Source organism: Mustela putorius, unplaced genomic scaffold (assembly GCF_011764305.1).
Source record: "Mustela putorius furo isolate JIRA1106 unplaced genomic scaffold, ASM1176430v1.1 tig00000585_pilon_pilon_pilon, whole genome shotgun sequence".
Classification (NCBI taxonomy): domain Eukaryota; kingdom Metazoa; phylum Chordata; class Mammalia; order Carnivora; family Mustelidae; genus Mustela; species Mustela putorius.
The window spans coordinates 6,997,456-7,017,833 of NW_025421424.1; the positions used below are offsets into that span (position 1 = coordinate 6,997,456).

General features: G+C 39.8%; 1 protein-coding gene across 1 annotated transcript in view; it reads left to right on the forward strand.

Annotated features, from left to right (window-relative positions):
• Nucleotides 1-20,378, forward strand: part of DENND2C (DENN domain containing 2C) — an 83,489-nt gene that overhangs the window by 40,922 nt on the left and 22,189 nt on the right. Inside the window, exons 2-8 of the mRNA XM_004769860.3 lie at nucleotides 3,566-4,579; nucleotides 5,540-5,676; nucleotides 6,487-6,599; nucleotides 7,231-7,401; nucleotides 11,745-11,841; nucleotides 17,597-17,641; nucleotides 19,837-20,024. Coding sequence (XP_004769917.1) covers nucleotides 3,756-4,579; nucleotides 5,540-5,676; nucleotides 6,487-6,599; nucleotides 7,231-7,401; nucleotides 11,745-11,841; nucleotides 17,597-17,641; nucleotides 19,837-20,024 — 1,575 coding nt within the window. The 5' untranslated portion in view covers nucleotides 3,566-3,755. The remainder of the gene's footprint in view (nucleotides 1-3,565; nucleotides 4,580-5,539; nucleotides 5,677-6,486; nucleotides 6,600-7,230; nucleotides 7,402-11,744; nucleotides 11,842-17,596; nucleotides 17,642-19,836; nucleotides 20,025-20,378) is intronic.

Consider the following 20,378-nt stretch of genomic DNA (forward strand, 5'->3'; position numbering starts at 1 on the left):
TCTGCTAGGCAGGGAGCCTGCTTCCTCTCTCTCTCTCTCTCTCTCTCTCTCTGCTTGCCTCTCTGCCTACTAGTGATCTCTCTCTGTCAAATAAATAAAATCTTAAAAAAAAAAAAAGAAAGTAAGTAAATCCTCTAAATAAATAAATAAATAAATACAAGAAGACCTAGGGGTGCCTGGGTGGCTCAGTGGTTTAAAGCCTCTGCCTTCAGCTCAGGTCATGATCCCAGGGCCCGGGGATCGAGCCCCACATCAGGCTCTCTGCTCAGTAGGGAGCCTGCTTCCTGCCCTCCCACCCCACTTGCCTCTCTGCCTACTTGTGATCTGTCAAATAAATGGATAAAATCTTAAAAAAAAAAAAAAAGGCGGGGGGTGGGGGGGACCTGATGAAGGATCACCTCTTTGGGAGCAAAGAATAAGGGAAAAAAAAGTTCAATTAGTACCCTTTATTCCAAGCATGGTATTTTATTATGCTTCTAAAACCATGCTTGATTTTTCATATTTGTACATCTTTTGTTCTGTCGCTGTTTCTTCTGTTGAGATACCCATTATGGTGATTGAGTGCTCTCCCTCCTCTTGAAGTTGTGAGTCCTGCCTGCTGCCTTAGTCATCTTTACTGGGAGGGAAGTCTGACTCATTTCGTGGTAATAAGAAAAAAAATCCCAAAAATTGTTGAAGTTGTCATATTTTCTCAGTCTCTGTTTTTGTTAGAACCATTGCAGCAAACTTGAGGAAGTAATCTCTAGGGATAAATGTGTGAGTTGGCCTGAGGGAGTTTGCCAAAAGATGAAGCTGTGGAGAGATCTAGGACTTGAAAACTGGGCCGGCACTTGGGGCTTGGAGTGTTTCTGGTAGAGGAGGTCAGCGCAAGGAACTGGGGATGTGAGGGGGGAGGGGTAGAAAGGAGCGCACGGAGCAGGAGAGCCACGCAGAGGGGGTGCTGGGGAGGAAGCTAACTCCGAATTCAATTCGGTTTAAGTCAGACATGAGATGCCTCTTGGTTTGGGGAGTGATTCTTATTTTTTGGAGGGGACAGAATCAGAGAACTTGTATATGAGAATAGACAAGCCACATTATAAAGAGTTTAATCTGTCAAAAATTGGAACTGTGAAGTCAGATACAAAGGTAAATTCTCGGTACTGTCTAGGTAGATACCTGTCTAGTTAGAATGCATTAAAACTTTTTTGTTTTTGAAATCATTTGTCCATATTTTGAAAGTTGCCGTGTATCAGTACGTATGTTTAGGAGCAAGTAGCATTTGTTTATAATGCCCACGTCTGTTAGGAGTGTCTTAGGTTCCTCTGCTACCTGATTGCCACTGAAACACCATCAATACACATCATTCATAATTGTGTGTGAAGTCCATAAATCTAGCGTTTGTTGCTCGTGATCTTCAAGTTAAAAATTTCTTTGTTCCTGCGGTCTCTGGGCGGCTCAGTCAGTTAAGCCACTGCCTTCAGCTCAGGTCATGATCCCAGGGTCCTGGGATCAAACCCTACATCGAGTTCCCTGCTCAGGGTCTGCTTCTCCCTTTCCCTCTGCCTGCTGCTCTACTTGTGCTCTCTCTGTATCTCTCTGTCAAATAAATAAATAAAAATCTTAAAGAAAAAAAAATTCTTTGGCCCTTAAATTTTTTTAGCCCTAGCAAATTTGATCTTTCTTCCCAGTTTGATCCATTCGTACCTTGCAGTCATTCATACATTACATACATTCACATATTAACAAAGGAAAGGTAAAGAAAACATTGACAAAGACTGCTGAAAACCTCTACTAGGCTCCTAGGAGAGAGAAAAATACAGTTGACCCGTGAATGACACAGGTTTGAATTGTGCAGGTTCACTTCTAGGTAGATATTTTGCGATAAATACAGGACAGCACTGTAAATATATTTTCTCTTCCTTAAGATTTTCCTTAATATTTTCCCTGTTTTTTTTTATAAGAATACAGTATATTTAAAAAAGAATACAGCATATAATATGTGTAACATACAAAATATGTGTTAATCAGCTGTTAATGTTATGGGTAAGGCTTCTTCCTGCCATCTGTAGGCTGTTGGTAATTAAATTTTGGAGAAGTCAAAAGTTATATGCAGATTTTCACAATAGACCATGTCTGTTGTGAGGAAAACGTGAGTCTCAAGCACACTCTAAAATCCTTAGGACTACTCTATAAACATCAGAAGTGACAAAATGATTTTCAGTTTAATAGTGAGCGGTGGCTGATTGGGCCTTCACATTGTACGCATTAGTCTTTATGGACAGTTCTGGGCCTGGGCCCCAGATGGTGTGGGCAGGTCACGCACAGCAAGGGCTGGGGACTGTGGTGGCGGTGGCAGCAGCCAAAAAAAGAAAGAGTTCTGCGACAACAGCTTTGGTATTTCGGGGCTTAGGGTTTGTTTTTTTCCACCCACATTAGTTTAATATCTTAAGGTTATTTAGAATGATTTTTTTTTTTTCATTCAGTCCTCATCAGAGTCTATTTGCAGGCCAAGCTGATTTTCCTACAAGCTTGTGGGCATGTTTGAAAGGAAAGTTGATGGAAGCCCTGATTAGCAATTGTCCCACCTAGAATAAATTTTGCGTGTGAATTGTGTATCAGTTTTGGTCAGCTGCCCTGACAGAGCTGGGCCAAGATATTTTCCTGCCTGTTAATCAAGGCCCCACAGACAAAGCTCAAGGAAGGATGACCCCTGCCTCAGGAAGTTTTGAATCAGTTGCTATTTATAACCAGTATACAGTAGAACTTGAGATCAGGTCTTTACTCAGTTGATAAGAAAAGTTCTATGCCAAGTTTTACATTTGAGGAAACATTTATGGGCCTAAATGAGTGAAGCCTGTCTGTGAAAGGAAGGACTGTGACAGTGCCTGCAAGTATTTTTGCCGATTTGGGTCAAGGGTGTGGTGGCTGCAATGTGCAAAAGTTCAATGGGTGACAAAATAAAGTTAGGATATTTTAAAGCAAAGCAACTGATAGTTGATGGCACATTGACTTGTCGTTAGCACTGTGTGTATGGAGTCCTGTGCTGCAAAATGGGAAAGTTGAAATAAAGGTATGTTGAAATAAGGGCTAGTATTATCTCCCAACACAGAAGAGGAGGAAGAAATTAGGTATTGATGTGTTTCCAGACTAACTGGATCTTTCTCTGGGTGTATGCATAAACTTATTAGTTATTTGGGAGGTATTTCTATATATGTATGCTTTTTATAATACTCTGATGGGTCTTGTTTTGTTAAGAGAAGTTTTCATAAGGAATTGATTTTACAAAGTAATATTGTATACTACTATATGTAATTTCTTATAAAACCTCCTTCTATGTAACTTAAGGAAATTAAATACGGCAGAACATTAAAGCTGACAATTTGAGAAATATCACAAGGTAGTTATTTTCTCTGTGTTCTAGCACCATCTTAGGAATGCCTTTATGGAGTTGAATGATTTAGTGGATGACAAGTATATTTTTACACATGCAGTGTAAATGAATTGTTTAGGGAGAGATAGGCAGTGTTTTAGTGGACTTTAGGAAATTATACAACTGTGTTAACATATGATTGTCTCTTTTTAATAGGAATATTCAACATAAAGTTGCAGCCGTTTTCCACAGGATCAGTAATCAAGATTTTTCTTTTTAAAAAGAGATTTCCAGGTTAAAGATGAAAGGAAAATGCTGGAATTGTTTGGATACTAAGTGACAGGATAAAGAGTGCGGTATTTCACAGTTACTTACAATGGAGCCTCAGTAAAATCCGTACTCTGTCATGCACCCAACTGGGAACATGGATGCCGGTTTTTCTCGTTCTGCTGTTCAGACACTGTCAAGAAGCCACTGCAAAAATATCAAACAAAAAATTTCTCAGTGGGAAGGAAGAGCTAACGGTATATCTAATCCAGAGAAGTGGCATCCGAAGGACTTTGGAGTGAGATATACTAACTGCCATCAAGAGATTCTTCTTAAGAAAAGTCCTGTTGCTGAGGCAAAGAGCAAGAAGTTGGATATAACCAACTCTCGAAGTGTTGGTCTAGACGTTAATGAAGATGCTAACAGCCCCGATCAAACTGAGGACGAAGGCGGGCAGTGTGGATGTGATGACCCACACCTCTTGAGAAATGAATCGGAATCCAGCTGGGTGTGTTCTAGGGTCAAACAGATTGAAAGCTGGAAAGGGGTTGTTCTGGATCCAGAGAGTTCCTTACCTCCGGGAAACTTCTATACCTCCCAGATACTGTGGAAGAAAATAGAAGCACTCCCCCCAGATAAAGTCTTAAATTTCGCTTTAGAACGCTGTGACTCTTCAGAAAAAGAAAATTTCAGAGTTCTGGATAGTTCATGTGGAATAACCAAGAGCTTAGAAAATATTTACTCTGAACCCGAGGGACAAGAATGCGGACCTTCTATAAATCCTTTGCCCAAACCTCGCAGGACATTCAGATATTTATCTGAATCCGGTGTTATGCCATCTAAGGAAAGAAACTGTGACAGAAAATACTGTGAAAATAATTCCTGCACAGAGGCTTCTTTGGCCTCTTCTCAGGAACCTGAACCAAAGAAATACAGCAGAAAAATCAGAGGGAGATCTAAAAGGTGTGTTTTTATTTGCTCCGTAATGATTTCTAAGTATTGCCCTTACAGAGCTGCTGAGCTGCTTTTCTCTTTTCAAAGCCATTTTCATTTCCCTGCCTGGGTTACATGCCTAGTTTGATTTTACAGATGTTGATTAACCCAAGGGAAAAGTACCTACAAAAGGAAATAATACCTAAGACAATTTGCGGACATAAGAACATCGGGAAAACTTGCATTTTGTATCATGTAAGAATGTGTAGGGAAGTAAGTACGTTCTTCTGCTTCATTTAGGACATGCTGGTCTTGGCTTCACTTTTCATCAGAGTGAATTTTATAAAGTTATGCAATAAAGAACGTGAATGTAGTTGGCCAAAGGCCTCCAGTTTTCTCATGGTGTATATAAGGTATCAGCCTAGTTTATTATTCTTAGGTATATGATAAAACACCTTTGTAATTTTGCATGCAAGTCCTTTACTTACTGATTTCTAGCATACCAATTTAAAGAACACTAGCGTTTCATTTATTTATTTTTTAAAGATTTTTTTTAAAGATTTTATTTATTTATTTGACAGACAAATCACAAGCAGGCAGAGAGGCAGGCAGAGAGAGAGGAAGGGAAGCAGGCTCCCCACTGAGCAGAAAGCCCTATGCCGGCTCGATCCCAGGACCCTGAGACCATGACCTGAGCCGAAGGCAGAGGCTTTAACCCACTAAGCCACCCAGGCTCCCCATTTTTTAAAGATTTTTTTAAATTTATGTATTTAACAGACAGAGATTGCAAGTAGACAGAGAGGCAGGCAGAGATAGAGGAGGAAGCAGGCTCCCAGCTGAGCAGAGAGCCCAGTGTAGGGCTCGATCCCAGGACTCTGGGATCATGACCTGAGACGAAGGCAGAGGCTTAACCAACTGAGCCACCCAGACGCCCCAAGAACACTAGAGTTTTAAAACAATATAACTTTAAAACATATCTCCTTTCTTAAGGAAATCCTTTGAATTTGAGGATATTCAGCACTTTCGAAATCGGAGCTCACAGAAAATTCATGAAGAACTTGGAAGAAATTCCGGCTCGGCACTTTATTACACACAGTCGGAGGACAATATCTATGAGGATATAATATGTACGTGTCCACAAACTTTGCAGTTAAATTTAATGAGTATGTACTTGGTGGGGCCCTTAACTGTAGGATGATATTTTCTTTTATAATCAAGCGTATGTTGCTGTAGCTGTTTCTTTTTTTTTTTTTTTTAAGATTTTATGTATTTATTTGACAGAGACACAGGGAGAGAGGGAACACAAGCAGAGAGAGTGGGAGAGGGAGAAGCAGGCTTCCCACCACAGAGCAGAGAACCTGATGCAGGGCTGGATCCCATGACCTGGGATCATGACCTGAGCCAAAGGCAGACAAGCTTAACAACTGAGCCACCCAGGCGTCCCACTGTTTCTTTTAAATATGGAAACTTTTGTCATATAAATTCTTTTATTCGTTTTTTTTTAAGATTTTATTTATTTATTTGAGAGAGAGACAGAGAGAGCATGAGCGAGGAGAAGGTCAGAGAGCAAAGCAGACTCCCCATGGAGCTGGGAGCCTGATGCGGGACTCGATCCCGGGACTCCGGGATCATGACCTGAGCCGAAGGCAGTCGTCCAACCAACTGAGCCACCCAGGCGTCCCAAAATTCTTTTATTTTTGAATGGTTTTTGTAGCCAGTTTAGTGGACTGCTGAGTTCAGAAGTAGATGTTTATAATATATAGTATTTTGAGAATTCTTTTAGCTTGGTGGGATGCCTGAGTGGTTTTCAAGCTTAAAGGGCCAGCAATATAGACTAGGGAGCCGAACATAGTTCTTTATTTCTCCTCCTAGCTGTAGTCCCTTTGTTTCCATGTAACTGTGTTTCTCTAAACTTTGTTTTCCCATTATTTTTCAAGATCCCGCCAAAGAAAATCCCTATGAAGACATTCCAGTGCACCCTTTACCCATGTGGAGATCCCCTTCAGCTTGGAAGCTACCACCCCCAAAAAGTGCTTTCAGAACACCAAAGGTAAAACCAAAGGATCAGTATGAGAAAACATTATATGTAATTAACCTAAGAAAACCCAAGATTCTTGTTTGTGATCCCCAAAAAATGTTAAAGTGGTTTAACTAAGGCCAAGATGAAGAGGCACTGAAATATGGGTCTTGTTGGTAGTGGTGGTTTTTGTGTTCTTTGTGGGGTTGTGGGGGGCAGCACACAACTTTTTATTTTCTTTCGTTTTGGGGTTTCTGTTCACTTACTAGCACTTCAAAAATATGAGATTACGCACAACTTTAGACAAGCTACTAGCTTTTCGTTTCACTGTAGTTACCACAGCTCCCTATTAGTCCCACAACAATCTGTGCCCTAAATTACCTGACTTTTCCCTGAAAGCATTCGTCACCCTGGCAGGCAAAGACTGCCTTGAGTTAATGAGGACTCTGAGTTGTTGTTTTCTGGAAATGTGATGACATCTTTGTAGAACATTGGATTAGAAACCTGATAAATGACTTTACAAATGGGGAAAAAGAAATTCTGATATCCTCAACTGAGGTGACTTTAAAGACAAAAGACGTGGTTTTCTGAGATAACTTGACTTTGACACATTGTCATTCCCTACATGATCTTACCCTTACCGATACATCTTCTCCTGTTTTAGCTTCCTCCCAAACCACATTTCCTCAACCGGAAGACTATGGAACTGAAGAGCTCCCAAGCTTATTTACGGTCAAAGCTCACAAAGGATACCACTTTGCCTGTCACTTTAACTGAATGGAAGCTTTTCCGAGCTGGAGAAGTTGCAAACAGGAAGAGGAAAAATCTTCCAAGGGTAAGGACTCTAGTACTTTCATTCTTTGACTCTTACTTCATTTCCATAAATGAGAATAAATACACTTTAGACTGAAATGAATAATAGGTTAGAACTGATCTACTGGAGGGGCAGCTGGGTGGCTCAGTGGGTTAAGCCTCTGCCTTCAGCTCAGGTCATGATCTCGGGGTCTTGGGATTGAGCCCTACATTGGGCTCTGCTCAGCCAGGAGCCTGCTTCCCCCTCTCTCTTTGCCTGTCTCTCTGCCTACTTGTGATCGCTCTCTCTGTGTTAAATAAATAAATAAAATCTTTAAAAAAAAAAAAAAAAGGACTGATCTACTGGAATGAGAAGATTTGGAAAGCAGCCTTAAAGTTTAGGTTTTTGCTCATGAAAGAAGAATGCATGAGTGCCTTTTGCCAGGGCTTTTTTATGGATTTGGAAAATTGATTTTAGATGGAAGGTTTCACTTCAGTTACCTTAGTTCTCATTAAAATCAGCTGTCTGTTTTAAGGAAGCACTAGAATCTCATGTAAGAGGACATTCTGTTAAGCTGGCTACAGTGTTGTTCTTTTCTTTCTTTTTTTTTTTTTTAATTAAGATTTTATTTATTTATTTAAGAGAGAGAGAGTGCACAAGCCGGAAAGAGGCAGAGGGAGAGAGAGAAACAGACTCCCTGCGGAGCAGGGAGCCGGGCATGGGGCTCCATCCCAAGACCCTGGGATCATAACCTGAACCAAAGGCAGACGCTTAACCGACTGAGCCACCCAGGCGCCCCAGTGCTGTTATTTTCACTCACTCATTTAGTTGCTGAAGTGAACACTTTTATGCCTGAGTTTACAGATTTTCAGTAATCACAAAGTATATGCCTTTAATTTTGGACAAAAATTTCCATTTGGGGGAAGAAGAAAGAAATCTGACTCTTGCTTGGGAATAGAAATTATCAGCAATTACATTAAATAAATTATTTTTCTCTCAAGGGAGAAAAGGCAGTAAATCTAAACCATCTCAGACAGAGCTATTAGGACCAAAATGAAGAAATTGGGATTATTTATAAACAGATATATATTTTTTTAAGGAGAGACCCTTAAAAAAGTGCATGAAAATATTTTTAAATTCTTTGTTACTTTGTTCTTCTATAATTTAGAACGTCTTCAGGATAACTCTGCAGAAATGAAAAAAAAATCAGATCACTTAAATAGTATTCCTTCCCTTAATCCCATCTGAATGAACTGCATGTATTCATTTGGCACGCAGTTTTGGTACCTGATTTTAACATTAAACAAAAGTCCCAGCTGTTTTTTGGTTTAGTAACTGCTGATCGGTTCCTTGGGAAATATTCTGTTCCACAATACTTTAATTCTTCTGATCTATTTCCTGCCCCTCCCTCTTTATTATGTGAACAGTTAAAGACACACGGTTCTAAAAAAGCACCAAACACATCTCTCTCAGTGAAAGAAAAAAAAAGCAAACCTCTTCAGCTGTTTACTCTCCTGCATATGGTGAGGAATATGTAAGAATCTGACGTTTAAAGAATGGCTAGGCTTTCTAGAGTAGTTCTGTCCTCTGATCTGTCATGCCAGCACAACAAAGCAGCCTCCTGCATGGCCCAGAGACAACAGATAATGTGTTCACAGGGGCGAGAGTACAAACACAGAAGGGACTGCATTTAAGACGTGATTCTCGGGGGCACCTGGGTGGCTTAGTCGTTAAGCGTCTGCCTTCAGCTCAGGTCATGATCCCAGGGTCCTGGGATAGAGCCCCGCATTGGGGTGCCTACTCAGCGAGGCACCTGCTTCTCCCTCTCTCACTCCCCCTGCTTGTGTTCCCTCTCTCTCTGTGTCAAATAAATAAATAAAATCATTAAAAAAAAAAAAAGACATGATTCTCAGAATGACATTAACAAATATTTGGGAGTAATGGATTGTAGATTTCAGTGAGACCGATGGAAATTTGCAGTGCTTTTAATATCATGCCTCGGTGTTTTAGGTACTGTGGATCCCCGAGTACTCAAAGCTCTTTCTCTTCCTAACTTGGGTGATGTGATCCAGCTTTTCCTTTTCTGGTTATTTCCTCAAAGGCCTTTGGAGAAGTGAGTGGGGGGAATGTGGTGATGAATCCTTGATGACCAGGCAGGAATAAACTATTAGCGACCCTCCTTGGATTAAATCCTTTTAGGATGTTCTGTTTGCAATACAAAATTTTGACTTTTGAGTATCTTCAGCCACAGCATTCCATGAGGAAAGCAGTTTTCATTTACTTCCCCTTTGATGACTAGAACTATCCAGGAAGGAAAACCGGTTTCATGGTTTGAAAATCACTGATCTAGTCCATATGCCTCTTCCCCACCCTTCCTTTCTTTCCCTACTGTGAAAGCCTGTGTGGGATTATTTCCTAGAGTAGATTTCCCAAGGTCTCATATTATTTGTGTCAACTGTATATAGCAGTATGTTTTCTATCATTTCGTTGGAAGAATATAATACTTCCTGCTGTACCCTACAGTATTTACTGGAAAATAAACGTAGGCTCCTCTTCCTAACTCATAAGCAAAATTACAATTTTATTACTTTATCTCCTGTTTCGAGAACAGACAGTTCCCTTTCCTTTATAATATTTGAGGCTCCTTTTGAGTATACTTTTCAAATACTGATTACTAATTACACTATTTTTAGGGGTGCCTGGGTGGCACAGTCAGTTAAGTGTCTGACTCTTGGTTTCAGCTTGGGTCATGCTCTCAGGGTCATAAGATTGAGCCACATGTCAGGCTCTGCGCTCAGCATGGCATCAGTTTAAGATTCTCTCTCCCTCTCCCTCCCATTTCACCCCTAGAGAACATGCTTTTTCTCTCTAATATAAGTACATAAGTCAATCTTTAAAAAAAGAAATAATTACACTATTTGGGTATGTCTCCAAAATACATGTTTGCTCTCATATGTCTTTCCTATAGCCCCTAACAATATCTTCTTATGTTGAATTCCCTTATTTTTTTAATAATGGTAATATTTAAGAACACTGGTAATTTTTCACTTGAATGGCAGCTATAAAATCTTTAAAAGAATAAACTCATCCAGAAATGTGGGAATAATCTGCATATTGGAAGCACATGTTTCTCACATGTTATTTTTCTTGCTCTGGGCTGATTCACTGCCTGTGGATTGCCAGGATTGCTAGAGATACAAGGACAAAAAAGAAAACAGGAACATTTTTCTCAAGCAAATTTGTTGGTTCTTATGTTGCTAACAGTTGTAATTCTGGGCGTTAAATATGTTAAATCAGGATTAATGATTAAAGAAAAGCTTGGAATTTTAAGAAAGAAAGAGAAATATGCATGGAAAACTAATGAATTCCTTCTTTCATTTCTTTTTTAAGTGTATTTACCTAAGCAATCTCTACGCCCACAGTGGGGCTCAAACACAGGCTCTACCGACTGAGCCAGCCAGATACCCCAAATTCCTCCTTTTAAAAGTGACTGTTCATCAGCTTGATTTTTTTCTCTCTTTTAAAAAAGATTTTTTTATTTGAGTTTTGTTGACACATCTTTCCTTTTTTTTTTAAACCTACTCTGTGTGCATGTCTGTCTTTCTCTTACACGGCAGCAAAGAAAAAAATTCCAAGTAATGCTTACTAAGTGGAACCTGCTTTTTATACTAAAGTATATTTGAGAGCCTCCTATTTTTAGGATGTTTCTAAAATAAATTATAATATTAGTGCTCCCAGTAGCAAAGAGAGTATTTGCTTTGACAAAAACTTTGTCAACATGATTATTTTCTTTTGCAAAGAATTCCAGGGAACAGAAATAACTGAGCCTTACCCTGACTTCCAAGTGGAATGAGTATTCTTCTTCCTACTCTGGACAATAGGGAAGGCTTGGTCAACAAGTAGAATGCAATAGGCAGATTTCTTGCATATTGTGACATAGAGTGACAAGGAATGTCTCTAAGAGCCTGTGCTGGATTCTGCTGGAAATGACATACCCTTTCCTTCTCCTCTTACCCATGTTGTATGGACTTTGTGTTAGAACAACATATCATCTTAATAAAGATCACTTTAGTTTCAAAATTTTTAAAATGTGAAGGGTTTTATGTATAAAAATGGATCTTTCTCTGAATGAGAATCACTAATTAATATCATCAGAACTTTGTATTGAATCTTTAAAAAGAAAAAGTAGGAGCACTGACTGAACCAGTACTGGTTCAGTCAGTGGAATGTACAATTCTTGATCTGGGGTTGTGAGTACCAGCCCCAAGGTAAGTGTAGAGATCACTTAAAAAAGAAATCTTTAAAAAAACAAACAAACAAACAAACAAAAAACAAAGAACAAGTTGGTGTTGGTTTTAACTTGTACTTTTTTAATCTTTTTTCAGCTTGTATTGAAAATCGCTGACATATTTGAATCTAAGAGAGGGAAAAAGAGGGTAAAGTTACAGCCATATACTGGAAAAGATGTACCTCCCTCAAAAGGTAAGAATTGTTCCCGATGTCCAGAGCTGTCAGGATTTGAGGGGAAAATCACATAACTTAATGTCTATGTGATTATAATTTTTGGTGTAGTTTCCTACCCTACTTCAATATAACTTTTTAAAAAAGATTTTGTTTATTTATTTGACAGAGAGAGAGAGACAGCAAACAAGGGGAGTGGGAGAGGGAGAAGCAGGCTTCCCACAGAGCAGGGAGTCCGATGCAGGGTTCGATCCCAGGACCCCGGGACCACAACCCAAGCCGAAGGCAGGTGTCCAACCAACTGAGCCACCCAAGTGGCCCTCAATATAACTTCTTTAGGATAAGGGATTATTTCTATTCTTCCTCAAATCTCTTTTATTTAGTTCTGTGGCAAGTAATAACAACGTAAACAAATTAAATAAGTTTAAAAATATTAGAAGCCAGTAAGACTGATTTTCTCTTTTAAAAAAAAAAAAAGACTAATCTTCATAGGCAGAATGTATCATTATTTTGTAATCCTACTTTGATTTATAGTCATTTATCAGTATTAACTTTTTAGTGGAGAAATGAGCATATTAGATATATATAGACTACAGGTGTGTGGTGCTCAACTGATAATCATCTACTCAGCTCAGTAGTTTTAGTATATGTGCTGCCGAAGCGAGCACTCAGCTCAGTAGTTTTATCTGTCAGATGCCTAGAGAAAATTTACATTGTCTTTTTTTTTTTAAGATTTTTAAAAATTATTTATTTATTTATTTGACAGCGAGCGAGCGAGAGAGAGAGAGAGATCGCAAGTAGGCAGAAAAGCAGGCAGAGAGAGAGGGGGAAGCAGGCTCCCCGCTGAGCAGAGAGTCTGATGTGGGGCTCGATCCTAGGACCTTGAGACCAAGACCTGAGCTGAGGGTAGAGGCTCAACCCACTGAGCCACCCAGGCACCCCTAAAGATTTAATTTTTTATTTTAGGGAGAGCATGAGTGGGAGGGGCAGAGGAAGAGGGAAAGAGAATCTCAAGCAGGCTCAGCGCTGAACGCAGAGCCTGACATGGGGCTTTATCTCAGCCGCCTGAGATCACAACCTGAGCAGAAACCAGCAGTGGGATGCATAACCGACTGTGCCACCCAGGTGCCCCAAAACTCATCTTACTTAATCAAGAAACTTTCAGCATCCGTAGTAAGTTATTAGAATTTCATATGGATTCATGCAAGATTCTCAACTTGGCTGTCTGGCAAAGAATATGTAGAACTTAGCAATTTTTGTCAAGTGGGAAACAACAGCCAAGTCATACCACAGAAGAAAGTTTCCTATTTTTGCAGACATCCAAAGACAGCAATTTTTTAATTTCCCTTGAAAACCTATCCTCCATTCCAACAATTACTCTCTGAAAATAAAACCCTCTATGCTGCAATTTAAGACTTTTCTTCTTACTCTAAAATCAACTAGTCACCATTTTAGATACAAGTGTTCATATTTTTTTCCAGTTTTCATATTTTCAAAAGCAGTTATCAAAACATGTTCCAGTCGTCTCTTCTGCAGAAAAAATAATTTTGGTTGTTGTGACTCATAGATACCTTTTACAGAATGCAGTATTAGTTTTTCTACACCCTTTATCTCATGGACAACGTCCGACAACACTAGGAGGCAGGGACTACCCTAATTTTATAGAGGAGGGAGCGGAGCCAGAGGAGGAAATGTCCGTTTGAAGGAAGGAGCATGGGACCATGAAATCTTATCCTTTATTATCACTAACAGTTACTCTCAATTTTTCTCATAACCCTTGATTTTTAGCAGTTTATTTCTTCTCCATGTGTATCTTTTATCCTCAACAAGGATATTGTCAAAGGCTTTGTGTTTGTGTAGTTCAGAACTAGATAAAGAAGATGAAAACTGATGCCAGTTACCATGCTGGACCCTTTCAGACACATTCTCATTAATTTTCTCAACAGCCCTATGTGGCAGATGTTATGTCACTGTTTCTAGATAAGGAAATACATTATAAATTTTAGGTTATGTAAAATTTCAGGATACTGGGGCCCGGACAAATTCTTAGAGAACTTTACCATTTTCTCAGATTAATAGCAGTCTTCTAACAGGTGTACTGTCAAGTACAAGAGTCAATAAGACTCTCACTGAGCTCTTATTCTGTTTGTATGCCTTATTTATGCCTTAAGGATTAGGAATATTTTAGTAGACTTGACTCTAAGATAAGTTTTTGAAGAGCCAAACCCCCCCCCCTTTTTTTTTTTGCTGTATCATTATTGAAAAAAAAAATTCAACAGCATGAATGGCGAACTTCTAATAAGCACAAAAACAAAAAAGAAAGGAGCAATCTTCCCCACAACTGCATTTTTCTTTTGCATGGCTCAAAGAAAATACACATTTACCCCGTCTCTGGGAGCAGGTCCTCTAGTGGGTCTGAGGAATTTCTCTCATGCCTGAGGATCTCCTGGCTCCCTATTCACATTCTCACATTTTTTGTTTTCCTCCCTAAGCTTTTGTCTGTAGATCAACAATGACTAGTAGAACCAGATAATTATATTTACCTACTTTGTCAGTACATGCTAAGTTTTACTGAATCTGTTCCAACCTAAACGTTTCTTAACTTTTAGTGATCAGCTCTTACAAAGTGATTTATTGTCCTTCTTCAATTCTGTCATTATAATTTTGGTGTTGAAGTCACGTATAAAAAAAGGGACAACCTCTTTCTTTTTTGATCCCTACAGATTCTCAGTAGATTTTCCTATTTGCCTTATAAACCCCTTCACCCTCATTCCGTGTCTTGGAAAGCAGATCATCAAAACCTACAGATGTGAATGTATTAAAGCTATCTAAATGAGCTTCGGTAGGGTCTTTTTCCATTGTATAACCTTTCCTTCCTTTCCCCTTTCTTTTTCTCTCTCTCCAGACCCTTAATAGGCCCCTAAGAAGTGTCTGATGCTAAGGACACAAACAGGACTCAGGAGCTCACAGTGTTTGTTCCTTCATACTAAGTAATGCTTCCTAGCTCCATTATGCTTTCTATCACGGATAATTTGAAGTTATAAAGCCTGTGAGATAGTAGCTATGCTTGCACGTCATCAGAGCATAATGTATGCACTTGTCAAATCATTGTATTGTACACCTGAAACTAATGTAACACTGTGTGTCAACTATACCCAAATCAAAAAACATTGGGGATGTCTAACTGGCTCAGTCTGTAGAGGGTGTGACCCTTGTTCTCAGGGTCATGAGTTCAAGCCCCACACTGGGTGTGGAGCTTACTTTAAATAAATTAATTAATTTAAAGATTTTTTTTTTTTAAATAACAACAAAAAAAAAGGTGCCTGACTGGCTCAGTCAGTGCCTGGCTCTTGATCTCCGGGTCATGAGTTCAAGTGCCATGTTTGGGCATAGTTCCTACTTAAGAAAAAAAAAATCGAACCTGCCAAAACCCATACAACATTTAAATAGTTCCTTTTTCTGTTATATCTCTTATGAAGAAGCTGAAGAAGCAGCATTTTTTAACATTCTCTTATTCCTTATTATTAAATTTAAATGAATATAGCAAGAAATTATAATAACCCCCCCAAGCATCCTAATTGCTCCCAGAAAATTTTATGCACATGTAGATGTTTTTCTACCAAATAATTTTTTATACCATTCAGACTTTGTATATCTTGCTTAAAACAGAAAGTGATATATTTCAGAACTCTTTCAGTACCAACATATGGAGATCCATGTAGCTGTACTACAGTTCATTGTATGGATGGTAGACATTTTGATTGTTTCATATTTTTTTAAAAGATTATTTATTTGAGAGAGAGAGAAGTGGGTGTGGGAGAGGGAGAGGGAGAAAGAGACTTCCCTCTGAGCAGAGAGCCCAACTCGGGACCCAGTCCGGGGACCCTGGGATCATGACCTGAACTGAAAGCAGACACCCAACAACTGAGCCACCCAGGTGCCCTGATTGTTTCACGTTTTATTTAACCTATGGCTTTGAAGGTATATATATATATATATATATATATATATATATACACACACACACACACACACACACACACCCCTATACAGACACACACACACTTTTTTTTGCTCTTCGAACAATGCTATGTTATACATCTTTTTGTATATATATTTGTATATTGGTAAGAATACATCTGTAGAGGGGCGCATGGGTGGCTCAGTGGGTTAAGCTTCTGTCTTCGGCTCTGGTTATGATCTCAGGGTCCTGGGATCAAGCCCCACATCAGGCTCTCTGCCTGCCCCGCTGCCTACTTGTGATCTCTCTCTCTCTCTCTCTCTCTGTCAAATAAATAAAATCTTAAAGAAAAAATACATCTGTAGAATAAGTTCTAGCAGTGGACTTAACCAGAAAACATGTACACCTAATATTTTTATGACTGCTGTCAAATTGTCCCACACATTGTAACTGCTTACATTTCTATGAACAGCATTGGAAAATGACATTCTTCTCATAGTTTTCACTAATACTATGTTGTATAAAGCTCTTTTATTTTTGCCAATACCATGGTTGAATATTGGAGCTTATTTATTATTTTAGCTTGCTTTTCTTTAATTATAAATTTGGACAGTTACCATGTTAACCAACAGTTCTAAATCTTTTTCTATGTATTGCTTATTCCTGCCCTTTTTTCATTTTTCTGCTGTGCTGTAATTTTTCTTAATCATTCATAACAGCTGTTTGAATATGAAGAAATTTATCCTTGTGTCGGCAGTGTGTATTATAAATATCTTCCCAGTTCATTGTTTACTTTTCGAATTTAGTAATTTTTTATAAGATAGCCACTTCACATTTTTATATAAATAAACATATGCATTTTTCATTTATAACTCCTAGCCTTGTTTTTCTTGATACAGAAAGTCCTGCCTTAGCACCAGGTACCTCTTAGGAAACTATGGAAGTGTCTGGAAAGAAAGAAAAGGCGAAAGGGAGGAAAGTTACAGAAAGATTTTCCCTTTCTGTGCCTTTTTAAATTTTGCTTTAACTTTTCCAACTTAATCTAGAAATTTTTCTTTCTTTTTTTTCCAAAGATTTTATTTATTTATTTGACAGAGAGAGATCACAAGCAGGCAGAGAGAGAGGAGGAAGCAGGCTCCCTGCTGAGAGCCCGATGCGGGCCTCGATCCCAGGACCCTGAGATCATGACCTGAGCAGAAAGCAGCGGCTTAACCCACTGAGCCACCCAGGCACCCTAGAAATTTTTCATTTACTTGTTCAGAAAGCTCTGAGTACTATAAGCAGTCTGAGTACTGTAAGAATTCAGAGTAAAGAACACTTGAGTTTGGCCTAGAGGTAGCTTAGAAGTATCATAAAAGGGGTATGGTTCTTCGTAAATATATATGGTTATCCCTCTGAGCCCCACATTTTCCTATGACTCTAAATTCATAGTTGGTTCTGTGTTGAGATTTTGATTCAGCCTGGTTGGTGTGTCTACCTTTGATATCTTATTTGGGACTATAAAGACAAAGCAAGGAAGGTAGAAATAGAATCTACTCTGAACCAGACTCCATAGAATTAGGGAGGAGCTGGGACCTGGGGAGGTAGGGCGGGGAGAGAGTGGAATGAAGCCAGGGTGGGCAAGTGGCTTCTTGGAGTCGTCTGTTCTCTTTCGTGACTGCCCGACCCTGTTGTAACTAAGTGTCTGGAGAAAGGCTCAGCATCCTTAATACTCCCCATTCCCAAGTCTCCAGGTCCATGGAGGCCTTATGCTGTCCCCACCCCCACGGACTTACTACCGTTGGACAGTGCAATAGGAACTCTCTCTCTTTTCAGGTGAAGCCAGTGGGAACGAAAGTGGTGCTGAGTATCTGCCAAAGAGTGAGTGAGTCAACGGGGCTGCTCCCTTTCTCGAGATGATCACAGTCATGGGGTGGCGTGGCACCTTCCTTTGGGATTGAGCACATTTTCCCCACATTAAACTCTATTTTGTAGGCTATTTCTTCATTACAAGAACCTGTTGAGATTTGGGGAACTAAACAGTACACCATCAGATGTTTGACAGCGTTAAAAATCTGCCATGTTGCAATGAGGCAGACAGGCTGGTTCTTAAGATGGAATGTTCTTAGGGGAGCGGTGGGGCTGCGTGTTCAGACATATGTGCGGTAGTTTCCCAGCAGCCAAAACAGAGTGTGTGAATCATCCTCTGAGACAAATACATACCATTAAATATCTGATTTTTCATAGTCATTCACATGTACTTATTTAAGTAACTTCATTATCTCTGACATCAAGACAGGAGACATTGATCTGTTTCTTCTCACAGGCATTTATTTATATTTCAAATTATTGTGCCATTTAATTTCTGTTAGGATATAGAATCTGCCATATGCAATTTTGGCTGTATTTCAAGTACTTCATGGTGCTCTGTATCCTTCATCTAATAGGTTTTCACAGCAAATTATAAGTTCCTGTTTAACTGATTGATCGACATACTGAGGCATGGGAAAAGTCAGAGACATGAATTATCCAAGCTGAGGACTGGGCAGTTCCAAGTCTGATACTCTGATCTTATGATTAATAGTCACGTGCTCTCTCTGTTGGCCTGAATCGCTTCAGGTGTTTGATTCAGTAGCCTGACTGAAGGTGAAACTTAAGTCATCATCAGGTTCAGCTTGCATGTGTAAAAATGACGAATTTAGCGCTGTCACTACTGAGAAACAGGACCTAAAATTGTCTTGACTTGAACTGAGACCTTTAGAGTTAAGTAAAGCTTTGCCTAGAGCCTAAATATACTGGATAATTCCAGGGAGCCATTCTGAGGTGAATTTTTTTTTAAGGTTTTATTTATTTATTTGACAGAGAGAGAGATCACAAGTAGGCAGAGAGGCAGGCAGAGAGAGAGGAGGAAGCAGGCTCCCTGCCAAGCAGAGAGCCTGATGCAGGGCTTGATCCCAGGACCCTGGGATCATGACCCGAGCCGAAGGCAGGGGCTTAACCCTCTGAGCCACCCAGGCACCCCCCGAGGTGAATTTTTAAGTGTTCTTAATATCTGATCCATAGTATAACTTTTTGGGGGACAGAATGCATTCTATCTCAAAAGAAAAGCGAACAGTTAGAGACTGGGTCTTTTAATCATGGCTCAGAATGACACATAATCAAATCTCTGGGATGCTTAGACTATTTCTTCTGCAAGTATTGCATTTCCCCTAGAGGAGACTACCCCAGATTGTTCACAGTTTAGAGATAAAGAAGAATGGCTAAATGCTCTCCAATTTTGAGTGGAATTGCTCATACTATTTAAATATTTAGTATGCTTCCATAATCTCATTCTTTTGAAAACTAGTCCATTAATAGATGTCTTCTTTTTTTTTTAAGATTTTATTTATTTATTTGACACAGAGAGATTACACGTAGGCAGAGGGGCAGGCAGAGAGAGAGGACGGGAAGCAGGCTCCCTGCTGAGCAGAGAGCCCGATGCGGGGCTTGATCCCAGGACCCTGAGATCATGACCCGAGCCGAAGGCAATGGCCTAACCCACTGAGCCACCCAGGCGCCCCTAATTGATGTCTTCTGTTGCTTCATTTTCCCCTCTTCATTTAGCACCATATGTCGATATAAGCATATGTCCATTATTAGCAGATGTTTGCCACGGAGAGAAGGGAAAAGGAAAGTTCTGTTGATGTGAGGATTATTTTTGTTTGAATTTTATCAGACTCATCTCTTCTGTACCTAGCCTCTGTAGGACTCAGTTCTTTATCAGATATCTCTCTCACACACACACACACGAGCGTGTGATTTCATGGTCCTGACAACGGCATCTATTGTCAGGCTGGTGCTTTCACCTGACATTTTCCACGTATCCCGTTGTTGTGTCATGAAAGATGGGACAGCACAGGAATATGTATTGGGTTACACATAGAGTATGGGTGGGGACGGGGAATGTCAGAGCCCTCCCAGGTCTGTCTGTGTGGCTGGCACTGGGTAGGCAGTCCGCATTTGGCAGTGACTGAGTGAAGAGTAGTCCATAGGGTTCATGAACCGAGGATAAGCCACGCTGCCTGGTTTCATTGCAGATCGCCACAAACGCTTAGCGCAATTGCAGCAGTCTTCCAAGAGGAATCCTCACTACCAGACCTTGGAGAGGGACCTCATTGAACTACAGGAGCAGCAGCTCTTTGAACTTTTTGTGGTGGTGTCTCTCCAGAAGAAACCATCAGAAATAAGCTACATCCCTCAGGTCATACAGCAGTTCCCTAGCAAGGTAGGTGCAAGGAGACCCAAGAGGCATTCGGAAATGTTCTTGCATCTCTGCGTGTATTGTATTTCCTCTCTTCTTTTGATTGTGGTCTGAAGCAGCTTTTACTACTACTGTACCTCTTGTGGGATCTGGTAGGTAACTCTAAGGACATCTCCTGTCAGGCCTGAGCTACAAATGAGGGCCATAAAAGCTCATTATCCAAGTTGGTTTTCTAGTTTTTGCTCTGCTGTTTACTAAGTATCCTTTAGCAAGTTGCAAAGCCTCAGTTTTCTTTTTCTTAATGGGGGAAATGATAAATATGGCAGAATAGGGTTGCAGTTTAGAGCTAACTCTGCACCTGCCACTTATTAGCTCCGT